Source organism: Limanda limanda, chromosome 4 (genome assembly GCF_963576545.1).
Source record: "Limanda limanda chromosome 4, fLimLim1.1, whole genome shotgun sequence".
Taxonomy (NCBI): Eukaryota; Metazoa; Chordata; class Actinopteri; order Pleuronectiformes; family Pleuronectidae; genus Limanda; species Limanda limanda.
In genome coordinates this window covers 20,646,866-20,670,128 of record NC_083639.1, presented here as the reverse complement: position 1 = coordinate 20,670,128, position 23,263 = coordinate 20,646,866, and the positions used below count along the sequence as shown (strand labels likewise).

General features: G+C 42.2%; 1 protein-coding gene across 1 annotated transcript; it reads right to left on the bottom strand.

Annotated features, from left to right (window-relative positions):
* Positions 1–1,017: 1,017 nt before the first annotated feature.
* Positions 1,018–21,733, bottom strand: wnt4 (wingless-type MMTV integration site family, member 4). The gene is made up of 6 exons (XM_061069565.1): positions 21,657–21,733; positions 5,338–5,419; positions 3,785–3,938; positions 3,340–3,471; positions 2,850–2,992; positions 1,018–1,488 (listed from the first exon to the last, which is right to left on the bottom strand). Exons 1-6 carry the CDS (start codon positions 21,731–21,733, stop codon positions 1,018–1,020), a joined length of 1,059 nt encoding a protein of 352 aa, XP_060925548.1.
* Between the last annotated feature and the right edge of the window lie 1,530 nt (positions 21,734–23,263).

The window sequence follows — 23,263 nt, the reverse complement described above, 5'->3', positions numbered from 1 at the left end:
TGCCCGTCACCTGTCAGTGCTAATGGCCGACAGGAAAAAACAGAAAGGAGCGGACAGTGGCTTTCACCTGTTCATCAACATGATCATGATCATTTTCATCATCATCATCATCATCATCATCATCATCATCATCATCATCATCATCATCATCATCATCATCATCATCATCATCATCATCATCATCATCATCATCATCATCATCATCATCATCATCATCATCATCATCATCATCATCATCATCATCATCATCCTCCAGGAAAGAGAGAGAGTGTGTGTGTGTGTGTGTGTGTGTGTGTGCGTGTGTGGGTGGAGCAGCATCAGGGCACCGCAGGGGGTAAAATATTGACTCAACAGCCACTGAACCCCAGCGCTGCCCAGCCGTGTTCCACCGAGGATGCAAATCGCAGAAAGTCCGTCCGCAACTCGCTCCTCTCTGTTGTTCAAGTCCTGTGACAGACCTGGCGTCTCCCTTTTTTGACATCCACGAAATGAGTCACCGAAGCAGCAGCAGCAAGGACAGAGGGCAAATAACACTCCTCTTGACCCCACCCCTTAAATCCCACCCATCCACCTGCCCACCCATGGGCCCACTTTGTCCCTTATCTTCACTCGTCTGTCCCCTCCTCCTAGGTCCACCCCCCAGTCAGTCTCAACAAATAAGTTAAACATTACAAAAATAATAAGCATCAATGACCAATCAAATACGAGAGTGAGGGAGGGGGACTGAAAGTGAAAGATGCTCTCTACTTCAGAAGAAACAAACTGCCTCTGTGGCTTTGTAGGAAATCCCATGCATAAACTACCCATATCCATACACGCTGGCATGAAATGAATAGAATGACCTTTGACCTCTTAGCCACTCAGTCTGTTTCCAGTAGCAGGCGGGCGGGGTGGTTTGGCGCAGGAGAAGAAGGAGCTTCACAAGTCCTCCTTGCTCCCTCCAGCCTTGGTAATTGATGAAGAGAGTGGGGGCGTTTGTTTTGTCCATCAGCAGTGCCTTCTACGCTCCCAAGTCCATCACCGGCAAGTGTGCATCTCCACCATTTTGCGGCACTGTTTGCATTTGACATAACAGCACCAGTGGAACTTGCAGCTGCACCTGTCCACCACCTCCACCTCCTGCGTCTGGAAGCCGCGGCCGCAGCACATCAGCTCGCAGCCGTCAATGGCCTTCGACGTTCTGTTACACTGGCGGCCCACCGTGCCCAGCATACCCGGCGTGCGCGGGTCGTAGTCGCAGAAATCTGGACTGGGCTCCAGGTAGACCAGGTCTTCGTCCGTGTGAGGTTTGAACTGGGAATTGCGAGGCACCAGGACTTTGGTGGTGCCCACCTTGCGCTGCTCCACCTCCGTGGCGCCGTCAAACTTCTCCTTGATGATGTTGCCCACCTTGCGGAACGGCGGCATGGCTTTCCAGCAGGTCTTCACCTCACAGGAGCCCGAGACTCCGTGACATTTGCACTCCACACGCATGTGGGACAAGATGGCCTGCAGAGATGCCAAAGAACCTCAGGTTAGCTGACAGACAGTGAAACAAGATGATGCCGATGAGGAATATCTAAAGAAGAGGTGGGGATCCACACCACTGCCAACATACATCTCTCAAAAACAGACTCTTTGTTGCTACAGTAACAACTATAACAACGTTTTTCACTGCTACCAGAGCTGTGGAGATTTGGACATGGGACAAACAATTAAGGACTGGGACTTGCTTTTGACTTGACTGCTGTGAGACTTAAAGTTTCTCAAACCTGAGTCTCTAAAAACTTATCTTGGGACTTTCATGTTAACTACAGACAAGGAGGCCTTGCAAGCCTAAAATGTAATCTGATTGATTGCTTAATAATAACAGGAACATAATTATAGATTATTTGTCCTCTCTGTGTGGCTCAGGAGGTTCAGAACATCAAGGGTTAGATACCCGGCTCTTCCATTGCCAATGCTGAAGCATCCTCGGGCAAGAGACCAAACCCCACAATTGCCCCTGACAGTGTGTGAGTGATGTCTGTGTGCAAAGGACTGCCCACAGATGAACTGTATGAATGTGTTTGAGAATGATAAAACTGGACTGTAAAGCAAGTTCTCATCAAGACTAGAAAAGCTCTATACTTGCACAAGTGAAACTGCATCAAGTACAACATTTTTCACATCACATATTGATATGTACAGTTAAATTAGATTAATCACAAATCATGATTTTTTAAAAGTCTGTTGACATCCCTACTAAATATTGTTTAGGTCTATTATTTATGATTAGGTCTATTATAAAAGACATGTTCTCTGTTTTGTAAAACTCACCAATACAGCTGTGAAATGAAAACTTTGAAATATATTAATTTTATTTTATTTGGCAACATTCAGCAGCCATCAGGAAATATTCACGAAAAAATATTTTGTACTTAACTTGACTCGTCTAGAATGACTTGAACTTCGCTTATTTGAGATGGGATTTGGACTAAATTTAAATAACTTAAGACTAAACTTTGATTTATCCTATATCGTTTGAAACTTGACTTAAACTCTCCAAAAACACCTAAAATACTAAAAACCGTGACTTGGATTAATCTTAGATGACCTGAGTCTGCACTTGCAAATGTGTCATGAACTGGCCTTCACTAAAATGACTTGAAACCTAACTAGACGTTCTATAAAAGACTTTTCATTCCTCTCCGTGTTGTTTCTGTTGTAAACTCCCAGACTCTGATGTAACACACACAACAAACTATGTCAAGGTCAAAAAACTTGTTCCCAGCAACTTTAGAAAACACCTCCCTCTAATACTTAATACACAACACTTAAGTGCAGTGTTCTACACACGGGCTGATTTTCTTTGGAGAGCAGTGCGTTACCTTTCGTCCAGCCTCATTGTTGTGCAGGTTCATGTGAGCCCGACTGGACGACTGGCCTTTACTCCTCTCTCTCACATCCACAAAGGACTGAGAGAAGGCCACACCATACGCAATGTTGTCGCTGCAGCCCGACCACTGGAACCCTGGGACACAATATTCAAATAGAGACGGATTGGTTTTCTGAATGGCTCCTTCCTAACCGTTAAAAACATTGCATAAACACTAAACTTTTACATTAGTAGTATATATATTATATTTTACAGGAAAAATATAAGTTTACCGATGCTGTAAAATATCTGGCTTTACACGCAAGTAGAGAATATGGCATTATTACTAAGTTACCAATCTGTCAGGACTTTTCAACATAGAATGAGTATTGTGTGTGTGTGTGTGTGGGAGTGTGTGTGTGGAGAGAGAGAGAGAGAGAGAGAGAGAGAGAGAGAGAGAGAGAGAGAGAGAGAGAGAGAGAGAGAGAGAGAGAGAGACCTACCCTCTGGACTGACTCCATGTACGTTGTGGTCACAGCCACATTTTTCCAGCTCTCCGCTGCTGCAGGCCCTCGTGACCGCAAACGCCACACTGGCTGCTGAGATGGCATACACAAAGGCGGCCTCACGGGTGCCTAGCAGACACACACATGCACAAACACAGTCATATTGTTTGACTATGGAACTGAAAGGAGCTTCTCACTCTGAATTTCAAAAGGAGGTGTGTATATTCAGATAAAGGGTGTATTCAAGTCCTAGGGAGGGAGCCCAGACTTTAAGGGGGCGGTTGAACCAACACAAATGGAACCTAACTCAAATTTGTTGCAGTATTTTAAACTGACATGAGCTTCTTGTATATTTAATTTCATTTAGCTGACGCTTTTATCCAAAGCGACTTACAATAACTACATTCTGATACAGTGTCCATAGTAAGGAGTGTTCTCTTACCCTGGGTGACCACTTTGCCAAACACAGGCATTGTCTCGAGCGTGGAGCAGTTCCATCGACGGTTACGGAACTGAAACTGACACTCATCTATCGCCAGCTGGGCTCCACGACGCACCGCATCCATCACCTCCACACTGCGCTTACAGATCTGAACCTGGAGCAGAAACACACAGGTGTTACGTCAAACTAACATACTGAATTTGGTATCAGATACATTGAAGGATGGGAAGATAAGACTCATAATGGATCGACATTCTCAAAGAAGCATATTGGTTTCCAGGGGTTTATCGGTATGTACGTGAAGCATCAAATTCTGTTTCAGGGTATTATTCATTTATATCATTTAATCCTTCACTTTTCATGAAATGTTGGTGCAATATTCACACAGGTATGATGTGATCCCTACTAGTAACTGACTAACTGGTTAAGTATTGTCCTCATTAAATTACAGATACTAAGTGAAGTGTTAACAAAGCTTATCTCTAGACTCACAACCTTTGCCACAGTGATTTCCATTTTCACCTTTTCTTCAAGTTATTTAAATTCCTGTCACTATCAAAGATAAAGTATTTACCTTTTTCTAATAGTTTTGTTGACATATCTCACTGAATAGATCTTGGTGTGGGGATGTGCTGTCAAAGATGTGTGTGACTCATTGAACAGCTTGGCAACAGAGGGGATATTTTCCTCCAAAGACTTTGAGCGAGCCTCAGAGAAGGCCAAAGACAGGGGTACAAGTTCAGAGTTGTCAGTCACGTCAACACGCTTCTGGTGTTTGGGGTTTCAAGAAAGTTTAGCTCCTGGAAGACCTTCCCGCGGCTGATTCACAGGCTAAAAAACTTCAGATTCTTGTATAAGCTAAGACAGTGAGTTGTTTGCGCTGGAGTCCCAAGTTAGCGTTAGTTACTTCCAATATTGTAGCTTAACTTGCGTTTTTATCTTTATCTTTTTTGTTTTAAGAAATCTTATGACATCTTTACAGCAGAAAAACAAGGTCTGGGACTTTCTGCACTCTCAGCATTGGTTGATGCAGTATTTATTACTCCAGAACTCCTGATTGCGCTGTAACTATAGCTTCAATGCTAATATTGCTAGCAGTCGACATTCCTGACTCAAACTGAGCTTTTGTAACAAACCATTTGACCGTCTCTGGCTACTCTGTTTAGAAATACTAAATATTTAATCGTCATTATTTCATGGTCCATAATTTGTTCAACAGGGTCTAGCTGCAATTATAAAATCTGAACTTTTCGATGCATGCCTGCTCAACTTGGGAACCATTGCAACCCTCCACACAGGTACATGTGAAAGCTTCTGTTCAGCCATACTGTAAAGACATCATCTATTTCAAAAGGACAGGTCTCTGCCATGAATGAACAGCTGAACTTATCACAGGTGCATCTGCTTTTCTAAGAAAAGCCTCTATGACAGTGCAATGACTTCCACCATGCTTGAGTGTTTGTGGTGAATGTGTCACCAGGATGCATGAAATGAACCTTGAACATAGAGTTATAATGTTTGAATCATAATAGTCAGTGGTTAAAGGTATGAACCTGTCTCTGGATGAGGCCTCGTAACCTCTCGCACGTCTCCTCATCCCTGATGCTTCCCACTGACGACAGCTTGGCCAAGTACCTGACAGAAAAAGAAAAGCACACAACAGGATCTCTTTAAGTTTTGTTTTCCAAAAGGAAAAATATCGTATTTACAGGGGACGTTAAAGTACAAGTAGAAGACGTTGAAATAACTGACTATGATCTCTGCAGGTTAAAGAGGTAAATTCTAAGACAGACACAACACATAATTTCAACAAGTTACCGCCATGTTGAATGTTTCCTTACAAACCACATTGGTTAAATTGGACGAAAGGAGAGAAGCAGAGATGGTGTCAGGAGTGTTTGTTCCCATGAGGTTGTGGGAATGTTTTGGGTAAATGTCTGGAAATGAGGACACTGAGAGGAGGGAAAGTGGTTTATCACACACACCACCTCCAGGTCAGGCAGATATCATAATCCGAGAAAATGGCATTGGTCTGGATGCCTTGACCCTCACACATCCACCTCACCTCACTTCAGTCTCATATCTCGTGGGCCAGCTGCACCCTACAGAAATAGGTCTTCTTCAGTGAGTGTCCCATAGAGGGAGCAGCCCTGATTGTGTACTGTCTACACCGCAGAGTGTCTGTCGACGTCATTTCAACTCATGTTGAGTCTGTAAGTGCGGTTAGTTTTTCTAAAACAAAGAAACAGGTGATAATTCCTCACCTGACACAAGCACTTTTCTAATAATTATGCACAGAAGGACAAATCACTGGATTCAAAGAAACAGACTGCAAGTTGCACTGTAAAAAGTGGAATTTAGTTGGCCAATTAGATTTCACTCACTTAAATATTTAGATTTCTTCTATTCTCTGTCAAAGGGGACGGTTAGGGTTAGGGTTTTTTTTAAGTGTCCTTCAAATCGTCCTGTTAAGCTAAGCTGAGGCAGCTCCAAATGCAAAATGCTGATTATCAAAATCTTGTTCAGTGTTTGCAGTCTCCTTTATACAATGGGCAGGTTTTGAATATCAACTGGCACCTAATAAAAACAAATTCCAACAAAATGAACCTTAAGGCTGCTACAAGAACAAGTAGACATGTTGTTTTCCTCAGGCTTGTTTTCTGGGTCTCCGGTTATGAGTTCCCAAGACCACACATACCTCAGTGAAGCCCTGTCTGCCTGTCTCAATCAAACCCTGGCACAAATCCAGACGGCAAGGGATTCTGCCGGCAGATTATTGACAGTAGTCTTAGTAGCAGTGTTTTACATCAGCGCACAGGGTTGATAGATATGAGCAGTTGTTGGACTAGTGGCAGAAACTTGGACTATGGGCAGAAAAGGTCTCTGGTTCGTCTCTGGTTCGACTCCACGGAGAAACAACAAAAAGACGAACCTGGATTGATCTGTCCAAAAATCCAAGAGGATTCTCCCTACCCTGTCTAGTGCCCCTGAGCAAGGCACCTTACTCCCCAACATCTGCTCCCCGGGCGCCGTACACGGCTGCTCACTGCTCTGTGTGTCCTGCACCAGATGGGTTAAAAGCAGAGGTTAAATTTCCCTCCTTGTGTGCTTGTGCATGTCTGTGCATGTGTTTGGGACAAAAAAAATGTATCTTAATCTTAATCTTATTTTGCCATGGTCAGCTGGTAACTACATCTCAGCTCTTTGAACCCTCCTGAGTTTGGATGCTAACAGGACAGAAGTACTGGACGTTTAGCATTGGAGCATGATGTGGTAGTATAATTAGTATATCATCCTCAAGCAGGTCAAACAGCTCCTCCTCTCCATTCACCCTTTCATCTCCTCCTCTCAACAGCCCAGATAATCTCTCCTCTCTTTCTCCCTTCCTCTTTGATGGCCTCCTTCTTCTCTTCCCGACCAGACAGTGTCAGTATTTTTGCACTCATCGCTGTGATAACCCCGCTCTCTCCCACTCCACCTCATCTCAGCCACTTCCACTCACATCCACCCTTGCTGATGACCTCACTCGCTCGTAATGTTGACCACCACTTATGCATGAGGCACCATTTTCATTAATATTCCTCAGAGTGTCTGCAATGACTTCATGACAGGATATCCCAACATTTTGTTTAAAGCTGTTATAGCTATTTCTACATTAGTCTTAAGGGATTGCTGAAGTTTCCCTCACCTTTGCCGAGTGTTTGGTAGATTGCATAAGAAACTTGACTGGGTCTGATGACTGCACTTTACACTACCCAGTAAGAGACCAGCTGCTTGATGGTCCACTATGTTTAGCAGCTAGTCTCTCAAAGAGCCATGTATTTCCCTCAGGGACTGGTGGAGACCAACAACAGAGATAAAAGGATCAGGTTGGATGGAAGCAAAATAAGTAAAACTATTTAATGCGGTTAGAACACTAACGTCAGGTGTTTTTTACCTGAGAAAGTGTGGTCATGGGATTTTCATTGTGTTGCTGCTGTCTGAGTGGCATGGGTCCTTGGGTAGCTTCAGTGTTCGGGTAATTTTCACCCGACGTTAGTGAAAGAGGGTAAAATATTTGTTGAATATAATATAAGTTGTTAATTATGCAGTGAGACTATGCCTTCACCGGACATGTCCCAGGAACGGCTGGACTGAAGAACAAGTTCCCAGCTATATATATATATATATTTTTTAGGAATATTTCTTTAACGGCTCCCTAATTTTTCACAAATTTTAGAGCCTTTTTATAGGGAACCATGATACCATGATACCTTTTTTTCGTTTTATGAGATGTTGTATCAGGGAATATAAAAGAAGAGTAGTTCAAATTGCCATGTATTGTTGTACATTAATATATTTTGGTGAGAAGTATTTTTTATCGGGTATATTATATCGGGTAAAGTGTACCCGACGTTAGTGATGGTGTTACTAATTGTACGTTAGTGTTCTAGGGTTAAGGTTGTGTTTTCAGCTTTTTCTTCTGCTCCCACATGGTCAGAAAAGTCCATCTGTGCAGCTTTAACAGAAGAGTCTCTTCATTCCGTGCAAAGATGCCAACGTATTGTCACATGTAACAATAGACAACAGTTTTGGAGTTGATTCAGTTGCACAATGCCCGAAAAATATCAGCACAACAACTCTCGTCGAATAGGAAATCAGAAAATGAAAAGTGGTTCAAAACAGACCTCTCTATCCATGAGGTTATTTCTCAACAGGTCCCCCTCATGCCCCCCCCCCCTTCCAGCTCAGCTCTGCCCTGCACTGATTTACTCCACTGCAGTTGTGAGGCTTTCATCAAAGCCATGTGGGATGTTTGATCCCCCTTTGTTGTTTAGCGTAGCCCTGGGCAGGGCACAGCGTTCGGGCCGAGCCATCCAGCTGGGAGACCATCAGACAGAAAATACGAGACAACAACGGAAAGCTGCTCCACCGACGGTCAGCACCACACACACAAAGACACACACACATCATCCCTATGGCCTGACATTCACCCTGGAAACATTTAATAAACATCGGATAAGCTGTTATTCAGGTGATGGTCTGCACGTGTGTATGTGTATGTGTGTGTGTGTGTGCATACACGCGTGGGAAAAGTCTAGCGGAGGCCTTGGGCGAGTGTGTGTGAGCGTTTGCTGCCCTGTCTCGTTTTATCTGTTCACTCTACTGTGTGTACCCTTCACTTCCCAGAGACGAGGTTAACAAAACACCTCAACACAGAGACAGAGGAGTCAAACCGTAGAAGGACAGACACACACACACACACACACACACACACACACACACACACGCACACACACACACACACACATACACACACGCAGGCATCATTCCCCATCTCATCTTCATTCCTCTCCCTCTTCTCTCTCTAGCCTCTGGTAGTTGCGTGCTTAAATCCCAGGGGCCTAAGCCCAGTGGAGCCAGTCATGTTGTGAAGGCTGCCATGTGTAATGCAACACAAACACACAGCGGCCTGCGAACACACTAGTGTCCAGGTGGAATGCTCCATACCTCCCACCCTGAGCCCCCCACAGACTCATGGGAGGCTGAAACTGAAAATACGAGATTATTTCAAGCAGAGGAGACACTATGACGCACGCTCTTATCTGCAGAGAAGAAGTCGAAGGATAATATAAAAACGCATATATCAGCTTTTAACCTTTCTAAATATGAATAACTCTTTTTTAAATTTTAAAAATAGTTATCAGATTATGTATTTCAGTGTAAGAATACTGGATTCATGTTTAGTTGATCGACAATAAATAAATCAGCAATTTGAAAGGTCAAATAATAGTTAAGTCATATGTAACAAATCAATCTGAACTCAACGGTTTACTTACTAGCTTTGAGAGCTTCATTCTGAAGGAAGACAGCGAGACGCTCTGAAGGAAATGGATCTTTGAGCTCAGATTAGGCCTATTCCTAGTTTCCTGCTCAGTTGTTGTTGGAAACAACGTGCATAGCTCAGAAACTTTAAAGAAAAGATCCTTGTGCATCATAAATGCTCTGTAATAGGCATGTTACTTATTTCTTTACCTGAACTGAAGTGTAAAGACTGGTTTGAAATATTTTTTTTTAGTGGTTTTGTGATAAGAAGAGTGACTTATTTCATATTGAATGGAATTGGAATTATAAATTACTCATGCATGTATCAAAATATTCAAAATTATGCATTTAAGCCATTCATTTCATACAATAAATAAACAAATAAGGATCTTAATGAAATTTTAGAACCCTTACCCTTTTTTTGTTGTTTTGGTGTAAATGAATTGTCTTGAGACTATTGTCGGACAAAACAAGTATATGTAGATATTCCTTTCCTTATTATGTAATTCTAGGGAAATCTAGATCGGATATCTCAGCTTTATACAATCCACTGTTTTCTCTTTTTTATGAAGTTTAAGATTAAGTCCCATACACCCTTCCTATAACATATTCCCATAAAACACTCATTCAGGCTGAAATAAATCTAACCAATCAATTTTCCACAGCTCTGCGTTGACACTATCTTAATTCAACATTGAATACATAAAAAAAAAAAGATATACTGTATATTTTTACTTCTTTGACTATAATCTAAGAGACAGTGCAGAAAAGGAAAAAAAAGGGGTAGAGGGTGTATGGATGCTGGACACATCTGCATGACAGTCAACACATACACACGTACAAAGGGACTCAAATGCTCACAAACTGTAGCTCACTCTCTGCCTCCATCATCTCTTATGTGTATTTATATGAAAATATCCTGGTGTTTGCCTTTCCAGCACTGAGCACACAGCGGAGGCACACACTGACAGGTAAATATAGCATGGATTGGAAATGCAAAGGAGCAGAGCTGCAAGAAAGAGTCTAAGAAACGTCTTTTCTACTGGGCTGCTGTGCACAACTCTTAAAGGAACCAACAGACCTGCAGGCAACGCTGTGACAAGTTACAGTCGAGTCTTGACTTGATGCACAATATTTTTCTTTAGTTTTAGACCAACAAACTGCCATGAGGAGAATTAAACTGAAATGAAGCGACAGCTCAGTTTCACAACCGCAAACAATATAGCCTCAGATTCAGCTCTGCCAGTGGAGAGGCCTGCAGGAGACTTCAAGTAAAGATAAATGCTGGTGTGACCTGAGCTAACCCTCCCTGTCCCCTCTGCAGTGGACACCTACAGTATGTAAGACATGTTGTGACCTCTAGAGGGCACTATTCTCCCAGTTTACCTTTAGATATCTCACTGAACAGTGGACAGTTTAGATGGCCAGCGTGTTGGCAGTCGAAAAAAGACCCTATACAACTTTCACGATTTTCCTGAAAAGCATTCTCCAGCTGCCTATGTGAATAACGTACTGGTTAAGTTCTAAAATACAAATCTATCTTGATATCTTTTCTGAATTGAACTACAGTGTTTATTAGTTTTTAAAGGTCTGATCTTTGACTTTTAACAAGTTGGGGTCTGGAATTTCAGAGCATCATTGCTGGTGTTTAACACTAAAGATTTTTCATTACAAAAGGAAGCAGTTGGGGTAAGAACGATAAAATATAACACACTTGTATTTTCTTCAACTTATACTGTGCCTCATGCTCTTTAAAAAACCTCTGTATGTCAACTGACACCATTCGTAATCAATATTTCCTGAAGACAAAGAAAAAGCAGAGCTGCAAAGAAAGCAAACGTGGATCTCAGTGACCACCACTGACCTGCAAATGTGAGACTGACCTTTGAACCTGAGTCAAGTGTTATTTCATGTTTGCATTTTTTTAAGTTTTTTCATTTTTGTGTCTCGAGTGTTAGAAACCCATCAACACACCTCCTTGCTCGTGGTGAATCCTCTGGGGGATCTCCTGCTGTGATTTCACATCAGTTCATTGAGACATTCTCCAAGTTTTTACCATGGCGCAAGCAAGACAAACTCCAGAGCCTCACACTCAGATATTTGCTCAAGTAAGGCCCCTCTGGAGATTATCCAGTGAGCGTGCCTATGCTCAGGCTTGACTTTTAGATGATATTGTTTGATACTTGTCACTGATAATTGATTAACTGTAAATACCTCAACATTAACAAAACAGCATTACTGAGGTGGATGCGGGAACCGCTGCGGTTAAGAATTACCCTTTAACTTGATGCAATAATGTTGATGTCATGTTGAGGATGATGGGAATATCAAAACTATGAAGATGTATGATTTTTAAAGATAATGTGTGCTTTGAGACAGAGTATAGGATATAAAGCATTAGGGAAATAGCTATGGTAATATGCTTGTTTCTTTGCCAGGAGTTGAACGCATGAATCACAAAAAAGATGGATATCTCACTGAGAATTAACCAAAACATCCAAAAGAAAAAACAAAGCATTGGTGACGATCAGTGACTGGTTCACTAATCTGAGGGCGGTGGTGGTAATAATGGGTGGATGTGCAAGTTACTGTGTTGGAAGACGAGGTGGATCTAGATCTGAGTCATCACACTAAAGCAGCCTTTTTCTTGAATGGAAAGAATGAAAGATAACTGGGAATCATTTAAAATCCGACAGTGCAGGAGAGAAAAAGGATAGGAAGCAGGGAGGAATAAGACGGGAAAGAGTTAATCGAGAAAATAAAAACTACCTGATGAGTTCAATCAACACTTATATTGTGTGTGTGTCTGCCAGCACTTGTGTGGTTGTGTGTGTGTGTGTGTGTGTGTGTGTGTGTGTGTGTGTGTGTGTGTGTGTGTGTGCCCACACGTGTCTGAATGTATTTTTAATTCTGCTGGCTCCACTAGAGCTCATTTCCCCCTAAAAATAACATGCTCTGCCAACACCACAACCCGCACTCGCACACCCACACACTCACACACACACACACACACACACACACACACACACACACACACACACACACACACACACACACACACACACACACACACATATTTGGGAAAAGAGGTCCTAAAAGCCATGAAATTCACCTACTGCTTGGTGTTAGTGCTGTGGCCCCAAAAGACTAGGAGCCAATTAGTGTGTGTGTGCGTCCTTGTGTGTGTATTTATGTACCTAGTGTCAGGATAACGTACGTGGACACCAGCCTCATCCAACTGTCTTCTGATTCTTTGTTCTGCTTTCTATTGTATTCCAGGTGATGTAACCGGCGCTCAGGCTCTGTCTGTAGCTTTCAGGAAACAATAGCTGTGAACAGCTGATTGTGTCTAAATGCAGGACTTGGCTGCGGCTGATTGCTGTGCTATGTACCTGTGACCATTTCAGTTTGAAGGTAAACTCAGCTGGATTGCTAAACATGGCTCAAAGCACCACCAGCGTGGCGTATTGGTGGACTTGTGCTGTTGGGGTTATTTGGACAAAGATTATCGACATGTGTGATGATGTCATGTTGGTGCTGGGCTCTGCATCTCTGTGACCCATCATCCCCTTGCAGGTGTCTACCCTTAGTTTACAATGTATTTTCTTTCACGCTGAAACAAGTCATTGGATTTTCACATAATATTTTGCCATTTAAAAACTTATTTCTAAACAGGATTTATAGTCAACAGCTATACTAGGTGCTCTGGCACCATTCAGTTTAATATTGTTACAAATCCAAATCCAAAAAATTGTTTAAACATTGATGAAACATTGATATGATTATGGCACTGCATGTCAAGTCAGTAAAGGAATCACTAAGATGATAACAGTTCATCCTGCGAGGTATATCAATGTGTCTAGCTAAATAAAGGCCAATCATTCATCAAATGTTTTCATCAAACATCTGTTTAACTACAAAACACAAATGCAACATCTAGAGGAAAAGAGAGAATCACTAAAGTCAGTATGATACATCTTCTGACCCAACCCATAGACAGGTTGACAGCATCCGTAAGTCATCAATCAGTAAGACTGTAAGTGGCCAATCAGTTTCCAGTGGGTCCCAGTGGCCCTCAATCCCTCTGACCCCATTAAGCCAGATTCGTTATTTTAATTAGTTTGTAGGCCAATGGTACAATGTGTCAGTCAAGGGACAAAAATAACTGGCTTATTGATAATCAGAAACAGGGTTGTAACATCAATTACTTTTATTTACCAAAACACCTAACAAATTGTATTAGCTCATGCTTTGGTCTCCACCAACAGCTCACAAGATCTTCTCCCAAACACAGACACAGACAAAGCTGGATGTCTTTGTTATTACATTGATGAAAGCATAACCGTGTCACCTATGTATTTTAGTTATTTAACTGCACCGAGTTGGCAAGTGGCTAATTAATGAATTAATTACAAATGCACCTGTGGTTATGGTAAATGTGTCGTAAGCTACATTTCTGATAATGGCCTATTAAAAGTCAATGAGCTACAAGTTGAGAATGAGGATAAAATTATTTGTTTATTAATAGATTAGGAGAGGTAAGATCCAATATGCAATTTGAAATTTAATAGTTTTACAAGTATAAGATTTTGTAATGACACTGAGGCAAATTGCATGTCAGCAGGATAATACACAAGATATTAGAGAAGTCACTACAAGATGATTTGATCTCTTACGTTGTCAATGTGGAGTCAAATATTCCTAAAGTTGTGAACTGAATCAAAAGCGACTTGCATCCATATCTGATTTCAATGAATTCATGGTTGTGTTATTTTCGCATTCACTTTGATCACAATTGATAACAAGATGAGCCTGCTTGTAAAGTGGAAATCTCTCATGCACAGTGGGCAGGCCTGAACATGCAGCATTTACCACTCCTGATTACTGTTTACACAGTTAACACACATGTGTAACTTATGTGTTGTGCACAAGTTTGCATGTATAAAGAACTCTCTGTGCACAAGGTTAGAATTCATTTACAGCATGCTTCTCACTTTTTTTTTGGTACCTCGCCTGAACAGAATCCTTAAGTTTTCATTTTTTACTTTTTGTTTGCAGACTGAAGTGAAGTATGGAACGCAACATTAAATGCCCTTACATGTTCCTAATGCTCAGTTTGCTCTTGCTGTGATAATTAGGGGGTATTAACCTGAACAGGGACATAGGGATTATAAAAGTCTGCCACTGTGAGCCCCACACAGACAATACTGAGATACTGTTGCCACAGATTTCATGAGCTAAAACCTCAGCTCCATGTTTCTAGCCATAATTTATTAACATTTTGGCTAAAGAGCAACGTAAAATTACACAGAATTACCTATTAGCATTTCCTCTATGCAGAGTTATTATTGTTCCTGACACCAAGGAGGTTATAGTTTCTTTTTTTCAGTCTCTTGGTTATTTGAATTACTGCTTGACAGATTACCATGAAACTTGGTGGAAGGATGCAGTGTGAGTCTGGAAAGAATACAGTCAATTTTAAGGATCTACAAGAAAGGCTGTCTACTGAAAGTTTGTTTCAATTTCTTAGCAGCATTCCCACAGAATTCACTCAACCTATGGCAATAGAGGGGTTCACGTGCACTCAAAAGTGAGAGACAAGTTCTCATCTGAGAGACAGAACTGCATTGCATACCACACGTACATGCACAACTGCAGCTAAAACTTTGAGGTCTGTATGGACAGTAACACCTTTAGAGACATAATAGGGTTGCACTAAGCTATGCAATGCAGAGCAAAACACAAAGTTAGTGCTCTCTTCTGTTGAGACACTGAGAAGTGTTAACATTTTTTAGGTTCATTCTGAAACTGTGGTGGGACAAATTAGAATATGGCGTGCTGCCACGGTCTAGTTTTAAGGGGAAACACTGCTTTAAATGGCAAAATAGAGCATCAGCCTTGGTGGAGGTGTGCCGATTTGACTGAGTTGCAGTAGTTGATAAATTGCCTCCATGAGTTGTGTGTCACTCTCAATGGTTCTTTAAATTACGGCCATGTTGATATTGAAATACAGGCCAAGTCAGTAGCACTGACCTTCACCTGAAACTTTCACCACATCTAACAACCCCCCCACCCCCAGGGTATTTGCAGATGCCCTGATCAAGATATTTTTGAAACATTTGAAAGATAAAAGTCACCGTAACTTGCCGTCTAGTCAATGCATTCATATGCATTTAGGAATTCGATCAGCTGTTCACAGCCCGGTGTTGTGTCTCCTAAAAACCCTGTGCACCTCTGTGTGTTCAGTTCGGTCTCTCGTCTTTCAGCGACCCTGATGTTTCCTCGTCAGCCCCGAGCTGTCCTGGCCTTAATCTGGTCACCCTGAGTGATTCCCTGTGGCTCCAAGCGTGTCACGATAATTGTACACACACTCTGGTGACATGAGTTCTCGAAATAACACGCCACAGCTTTACCACATTCATGTGTGTGTGCGTGTGTGTACGAGGCGCCAGCTTGTACCGGAAGTACCGCATACCCAAGGGCTCTGCTTTCTCTGGTTACCCATCAGCTGCCTTCTCTCTACGTTGTCCAGGAGACAAGCAGACAATATATGATCACATGCTTACACATGCACTTACACACTCACAAAGAAACCGAAAGACAATGAGAGAGACACAGACAGAAAGAAAAAGGCCGGTGTTTGTGTGTGTTCTTTATCCTGCTTTACATAAGTGGACTTTGACGATAACTGGGACGACCGTCTCTCTCTGCCGTGTTTGTCCTTTGCGAGGCGGAGAGGATTGTTTGCTTGACCCTGCAGCATCTGGGCTGGGCCTCTAAAACACATAAAGAACGACCATTTTGGTCCACCTTTCTGTCTCTCTTTATCCCTTTGGCATCCTCCCCAACCTTCGTCCTTTGTCTCTTTGGTTTGTCACACCATACGACACCATATACGCCATACTCATTGCACACACTATTGTCGTCTGTCCTATTAATAAAACTCACGGTTAGGCTTAATAATTCTGTGTTTTTTTGGGGTTCGATAAATGACTCTTTGCAACTCTCCTTTTTTAGTGCCTGGCTAATTGTCGGTGATAACATAACCATGACAACAGGAATAGCAAAGCAACATTTTACATAAACCAGATATATTTGCTGATGATACATGATTTTGCAATCATGTTCATCTCCACCCTGGCTTCGCTGCTGTATCTTGCTACATGTTGACAGCAGCACATGGCATCCAAACTTGAACCCACTGTTCCCAACTGAAAGTGAAGTGTTTGAAAAGCAAACACTCAACTCTTTCTAGGTTTTAAAAGAGACGAGCTTTCCTGAGCAAACATCTGAGGACTCTAATCCTTTCTGCAGAGCAGACTCATGACAGTTTAACTAAACAAATAAATGAAGACGAGCACGGCCTCTTGTTTTCTGTCTTTTCTTTAGACACATGCCAGATGTAATCCGTCTTTTACCACAGGAGTGGTGAGAGAAATGATTTACAACCACACTGAGGTCAGCATCTGAGATCTTTTGAAGTACATCTTAACATTTAACTTAACGTTTGAATCAATTGATTCAGTTAAGAATAGTGAGTAAACACAGTAAATATGGTAGAAAGGTAGTGTAAGAGTTTAAAGTCATACTCAAACGTGAATATATCCACAATGACTTGTGTGACTGCTACTGATGTCGATGTTTATCAGGTGTAATTTTCACCATGTAATTCAATGTGTCGACATGCTAATGTCTGCTAATTAGGCTGATTGGAATGTCGTTAGCTCGTCAGGAAATTTGACCAAAGTCCTGGACAAACTGAAATGTTGATCTGACCATGTCACTCAAGTCAGAGGATCAAAGTTATTACTATTCATCCTTAACTCTGTAGATTTATGCTCCCCACAGGATGATCAGATTGGCTTCGATGATCCCTTGAGTTCCCATGTAGCGCCACCTTGTGGTTGACATTTTTGTTTTGCAAGAAATATCTTGACAGCCATTGCAAAGTTAGTACTGGCATTCATGCCCACCTCAGTATGAATTGTAATCAGTTTGGTGATCCCTTAACTAGAGCAGTGGTTCCCTAAACTTTGTCTATTGAAAGTCTCTTATGTTGAAAATGCTTCAGTTATAAATGTCTTTCCAATTTCTTCAATGTTAGAAAACAAGGTAGACATGCAACAAAGCTACCTCGCTGGAAATAAACAAGAGTTTTTGAATTTGCTAAATATTACGGGGACGTTTTTCGATGGATATCTATGATACCTGGGTAACAGCTGTGCATGTGTCGGTCTGTGAGCTTGAGCATGTGTGCTGCACTGTAAGTGGTTACCATTGTTCTGCACCAAGCGTGGTAATTACTGACTATGTGCCATTGCCGAGGGCGATGCCAGTATATATATATTCCATCAAAAACAAAACGACAGCTACACAGATGAAAAGCAGACCTGGAGCAGCGTGCAGGTGCAGCAGAACCAGTCAGTGCAGGGTCAGAATCAGAGGCGGAGGCGGAGGAGGTGGGCGATGACAGACAAACTAATGAAAAGTAGCACTGAAATCCCTTTTCAGCAGCGGGACACTGAACATAACTCAGCAGCCACAGAGATTTGGCAAAGTGATTATGAAGGTGCTGAAGGTGACAGTGACAGTCGAAAGTTAAAGTGAAGTCCAGGTCAGGCTGCAGAAATGTGAAGAGCAGCTCAGAGGAAACAGCTCAACTTTTGTAAATTCTATTTAGTGAATACAAAATTCAAGAAAGGCTTCATGAGTGAAATAACAATGTGTGTCATATTTTCTCATACAACAGCACGAAGGCGGCATTTATTTGTTTTAATTATCGATTAATCTTCTGAGAATTTCATGATTTATATATACTGATTTCATCTCTTAAAACCAAAACTCTAAAAAATATGTTTGCTATTATAAATCAAAGCTAGGCCTTACAATGCAAAGAAAATATTAATAAATGAATACAATATAATATAATAAACATTATTAAATATTAATTCAAAATCTGATATCAAATGAATTGTTCAAGCAAAACTCAATCTACTGAAAGTCGTCATTTTCCAAATTAATTGCAACACAGAAACAAAACATTCAGATTAAAAAAGAGCATTAACTCGCGTTTTTCAGAACCACAACACAACGTCTTCGATTGATAGAAACATGTGGAAGAGTAATGAAGTCAGCAGCCACAGAGATTTGGCAAAGTGATTATGAAGGTGCTGAAGGTGACAGTGACAGTCGAAAGTTAAAGTGAAGTCCAGGTCAGGCTGCAGAAATGTGAAGAGCAGCTCAGAGGAAACAGCTCAACTTTTGTAAATTCTATTTAGTGAATACAAAATTCAAGAAAGGCTTCATGAGTGAAATAACAATGTGTGTCATATTTTCTCATACAACAGCACGAAGGCGGCATTTATTTGTTTTAATTATCGATTAATCTTCTGAGAATTTCATGATTTATATATACTGATTTCATCTCTTAAAACCAAAACTCTAAAAAATATGTTTGCTATTATAAATCAAAGCTAGGCCTTACAATGCAAAGAAAATATTAATAAATGAATACAATATAATATAATAAACATTATTAAATATTAATTCAAAATCTGATATCAAATGAATTGTTCAAGCAAAACTCAATCTACTGAAAGTCGTCATTTTCCAAATTAATTGCAACACAGAAACAAAACATTCAGATTAAAAAAGAGCATTAACTCGCGTTTTTCAGAACCACAACACAACGTCTTCGATTGATAGAAACATGTGGAAGAGTAATGAAGTCAGCACCAAACTTTTTCCAATGTCATGCCTATATTCTCCATAGTATTGAATCAAACCGTTTTTGGGATAGAAATATATATATATATATATATATATATATATATATATATAAATATACCAAAAGCATCAAAAACAAAATCTTATCTGAACACACAAATTAAAAAACATGTTAAAATGTATTAAAAATGTAGATGGACCCTCCTCCTCCCCTCAGATGAATTGCAGAACAGGTCCATCAGTCCAAGACCCCCCTGGCCCCCTGACACCCTGACCCCCTGACCCCCTGACCCCCTGACCCCTTGTGCTCCAAAGTAGGAGAGGGTCTTCTACATGTGTCATGACCCCTTGATGTTCTCACATCATATCATCTGCTTTTGTTATCCACAGTGAGCCAGAGAATGAGATAAGTACATGACACCAAACTCACAGTGAGCGGGTATTTCATGAAGACAAATACATGTAGAGAGCAAACCGCCACCCATGTGATTCACACTCCAAATGAGCACTCATGTTGCCATGTCCAATCAAGTGGCTCTGTGGTAAACTGCTGTGAGTGTGCAGTGAGTTGGTTAATGCACGTTTTACAGTTTCGAACTGTCACCACTTGTATACAGCAGTAATCGAAGTGCTCTCCATCCCGTGACCCTGAGTGTACTGACTGCAGCGTGAAGGTGAGACTGAGGTGCTGAGGACTCTGACTTACAGTCCGCACAGCCACACACACACACAGATTCTCTTGAACAGTGCAACCCCGTAGAGCGGACTGGCAGCTCGACAGCTTGCCTGTACATGCCTGCTCTGTGCTGCTGTCACCACGCCTTCAGCCCTGAACAGCACAATTACCTCTGCACTCAGTGAGGGTAGGCACTGCTGTTTGGAATTGGCCTTGATTTGACTTTTTCTGATTAATCTGTCAACAATGTCAGTTGGGCCGTCTGCAGCGCTCGGCTGATGTAAACATGGCAGGCAGGAATGTGTATTATTAACTATTATGACTACTACAAATGGATTAACACAAGGAAATTATACAAATATGAAAAGTCAACATGCAGTCACTGTTTGGCAAAGCAGACACTTCCATTGTAATTTTCTAAGAGCTGGTGAGCGTGCACTAGCTGCAGCAGTGTCAGGTATAACTCAGTTATCACCTGAGGAGGGGTCCTGCCTGAGTGATGAGCGCTGCTTGTAAATTAGCAGAAGCTGAGAGGAATGAATGACAGCGCAAAATGGAGTGGAGCCTGCGGAGGAATGCAGAAACCCACCTGGCCACCTCCCACAGGCTGCTGGGAGAGCAGGCACACACATGCGACCCGACCGACCGGCCCCAGGAAGAGGTGGCACTGAGCAGCTCAGCTACAGGCTCAGCTCTACCCAACATCCTCAGCTACCAAATGAAGGCTTTTTCTGACCGTGTGGTACTTTTATGTTATTTCTAATCTCCAGCGAGATCCTTATGATATTGTCTTCTGGTCGTGTCAATGTTTGGTGTTTAATTTAATAACTCACAGCAGTTCTCTTCTACTTCGTGCAATTGTACACTATGCATTTAGAAACTATTGTAAGAGAGTTATTTGAGCTCAGATGCAGCTGAACTACCCCACATCTCCCTAATAATGACTTTATTAATGATTTTATTTCTCTTGCACATACAATAACATCAATGTTGACAAACCCACAAGATTAAGAGTTTTAAGATTAAGAAGGATGCAGGGCAGAGGCTTTATTGCTCTGGGAACTCTTCACTGTTAGTTTTTTACATTTTTATTGCCATTTAAAGAAGAGTAGCTCATTAAGTTTCACAGCCTGCACTAAAAAAATCTCACATCTCTCTACACTACTGCACCATTACTAACATTTACTTATCAGATTCCAAAGGGCATCTCCTCTCAACTGTGAGCAGAAATATAACAAGGTGAAAGGAAACTTTGTCAATTACCTTATATGCTGTTTCCTTCAGGCTGCATGTGAATATTAAAGTCATAATTCCACCTGCCATTATGTATTATATATATTACCTGAAGGATGCATTGTCGTTTTTCAATGAAGAAAATGCTGTTTTATGGAGAACTGCGCCTTAAAAAAAGAACATGTGCTCTCTCACTTGTGTAATGGGGGATGTATCGGTGTTGGTAAGTTATTAAGTCTGGGGGGAGACAGAAAGAGACCTGCAGGAGGGAGAGTGTGTGTGAGCGTGTTTGGATAGTTAACAATTAACCCGAGAGACCACCAAGCTGGAGGGACAGATGAGGAGGAGGCTGTGAAGATGAGGAGGAGAAAGAGAACAGGTGAATGCTACAAGACTGGAGGTGGAGAGGAGTGAGCATGGTGCGCAACTTACAGCCAGTTACTGGCGCTGGCGGAGAGGAGCGCGCAGCAGAGCATCAGGACGCACCGCAGGACGCATTCCTCCGTCATCTCGACAAGGATGGAGGGGAGGTCGGTGCGAGCTGAAATAATCCCGAGGTGGACAGAGGGTGGTGGAAAAGAAAGCAAAAAAAGAAACTGCGGCAGGGTCCGGAGATGTCTGTTAATCCATCATCCCGCATCCAGTGGATCAGGCACTGGGGAGGCGCGCAGCTCCGGGATCCGTCCACCCGGTTCTCCCGGTTCTCACTCAGAGGGGACAGGGTGACGGGGTGGGGGGGAAAGGAGGGATGCTTAAATTAAAAAAAAATGATATATAGTCAAATCTCTCAACCGGACCCTTCTACTAAACCAAACTGTGCGCTGTCCCCTCTCAGCCGCCGCGCGTAAACTTGCGCAGGGAGAGACGAGCTTGGAGGTGGACAAATCAAAGCCAATGGACCGAGCGGCTCCAGTGGATCTTCTTCCTCCTCCACCTCCTCCTCCTCCTCTTCCTCTGTGACGGCTTATCACACTTGCTGCCGGGTCCAGCACTCCTGTCCCGACTGAGCACAGCGGGCTCTTCAACTCTCGCAGGACGCACACACACACACACACACACACTCTGAGCGCACGGCTCCTCTCCAAACACCACCGTCCCTCGGTGTGTGTCTGCCTGAGGAGAGAGAGTGTGAGCTGACTCTAGTGGAGGGGCGGTGCGAGGATGTAGAGGTATGGGCAGAGAGATGGGAGTTTTCTGGGGATGAAGGAGGAGCTGCTAAGGTACTCTCTCTCTCTCTCTCTCTCTCTCTCTCTCTCTCTCTCTCTCTCTCTCTCTCTCTCTCTCTTTTAGAGGTCTCCTGGGAGGATGCAATAGCACAGCCATTCACTTATGCCCTCCCCAGCCACTCTCCAACACACATTACACACATAAACACACTGTCCTGCAGACACGCACGCAAACACACACACACACACACACACACACACACAAACGAACACACACACACACACACACACACACACACACACACACACACACACACACACACACACACACACACAAACGAACACACACACACTCACACACGCTTCTTGGCAGCACTTCACTCTCTCTGTCACACACTCAACCAAATATTCTGCGGTCAACATTCTATTTAAAGCTGGCTGCAAAATGTCTGCATTTGAAACCAGCAAATCCCAAATATGACAAATGTCACCTCCACACTACTGATTGATGAAAACTCTGTAGCTGGATAACAAGGTGAGGCAGCCTGGCTGGCCTCATGTAACACCACTGAGCATTCTGCGTGACTCACCTGGTCCTGGCTGAGACCATGAGCGAGGTGCAGGGCTGAGGATTGTAAAATGATATTCGAAAAAATATTGACCTAATGACAGCGTTGAATTTAGATAAAAACATGTACTTTTTTGCCTTGGTTCATCAGATGACCTTTTCTGCAAAACCCATAGGACGTTACAGCAGAGGGGATCCCAAAGTTTCCAAATTTATGTCAGACTGGATTATGGGTAATTGGTAGAAAAGGGTACACAAACATGTAGAGTATTTCTGTTTGAAAGATGGCAGCCTTAGTAAACTTG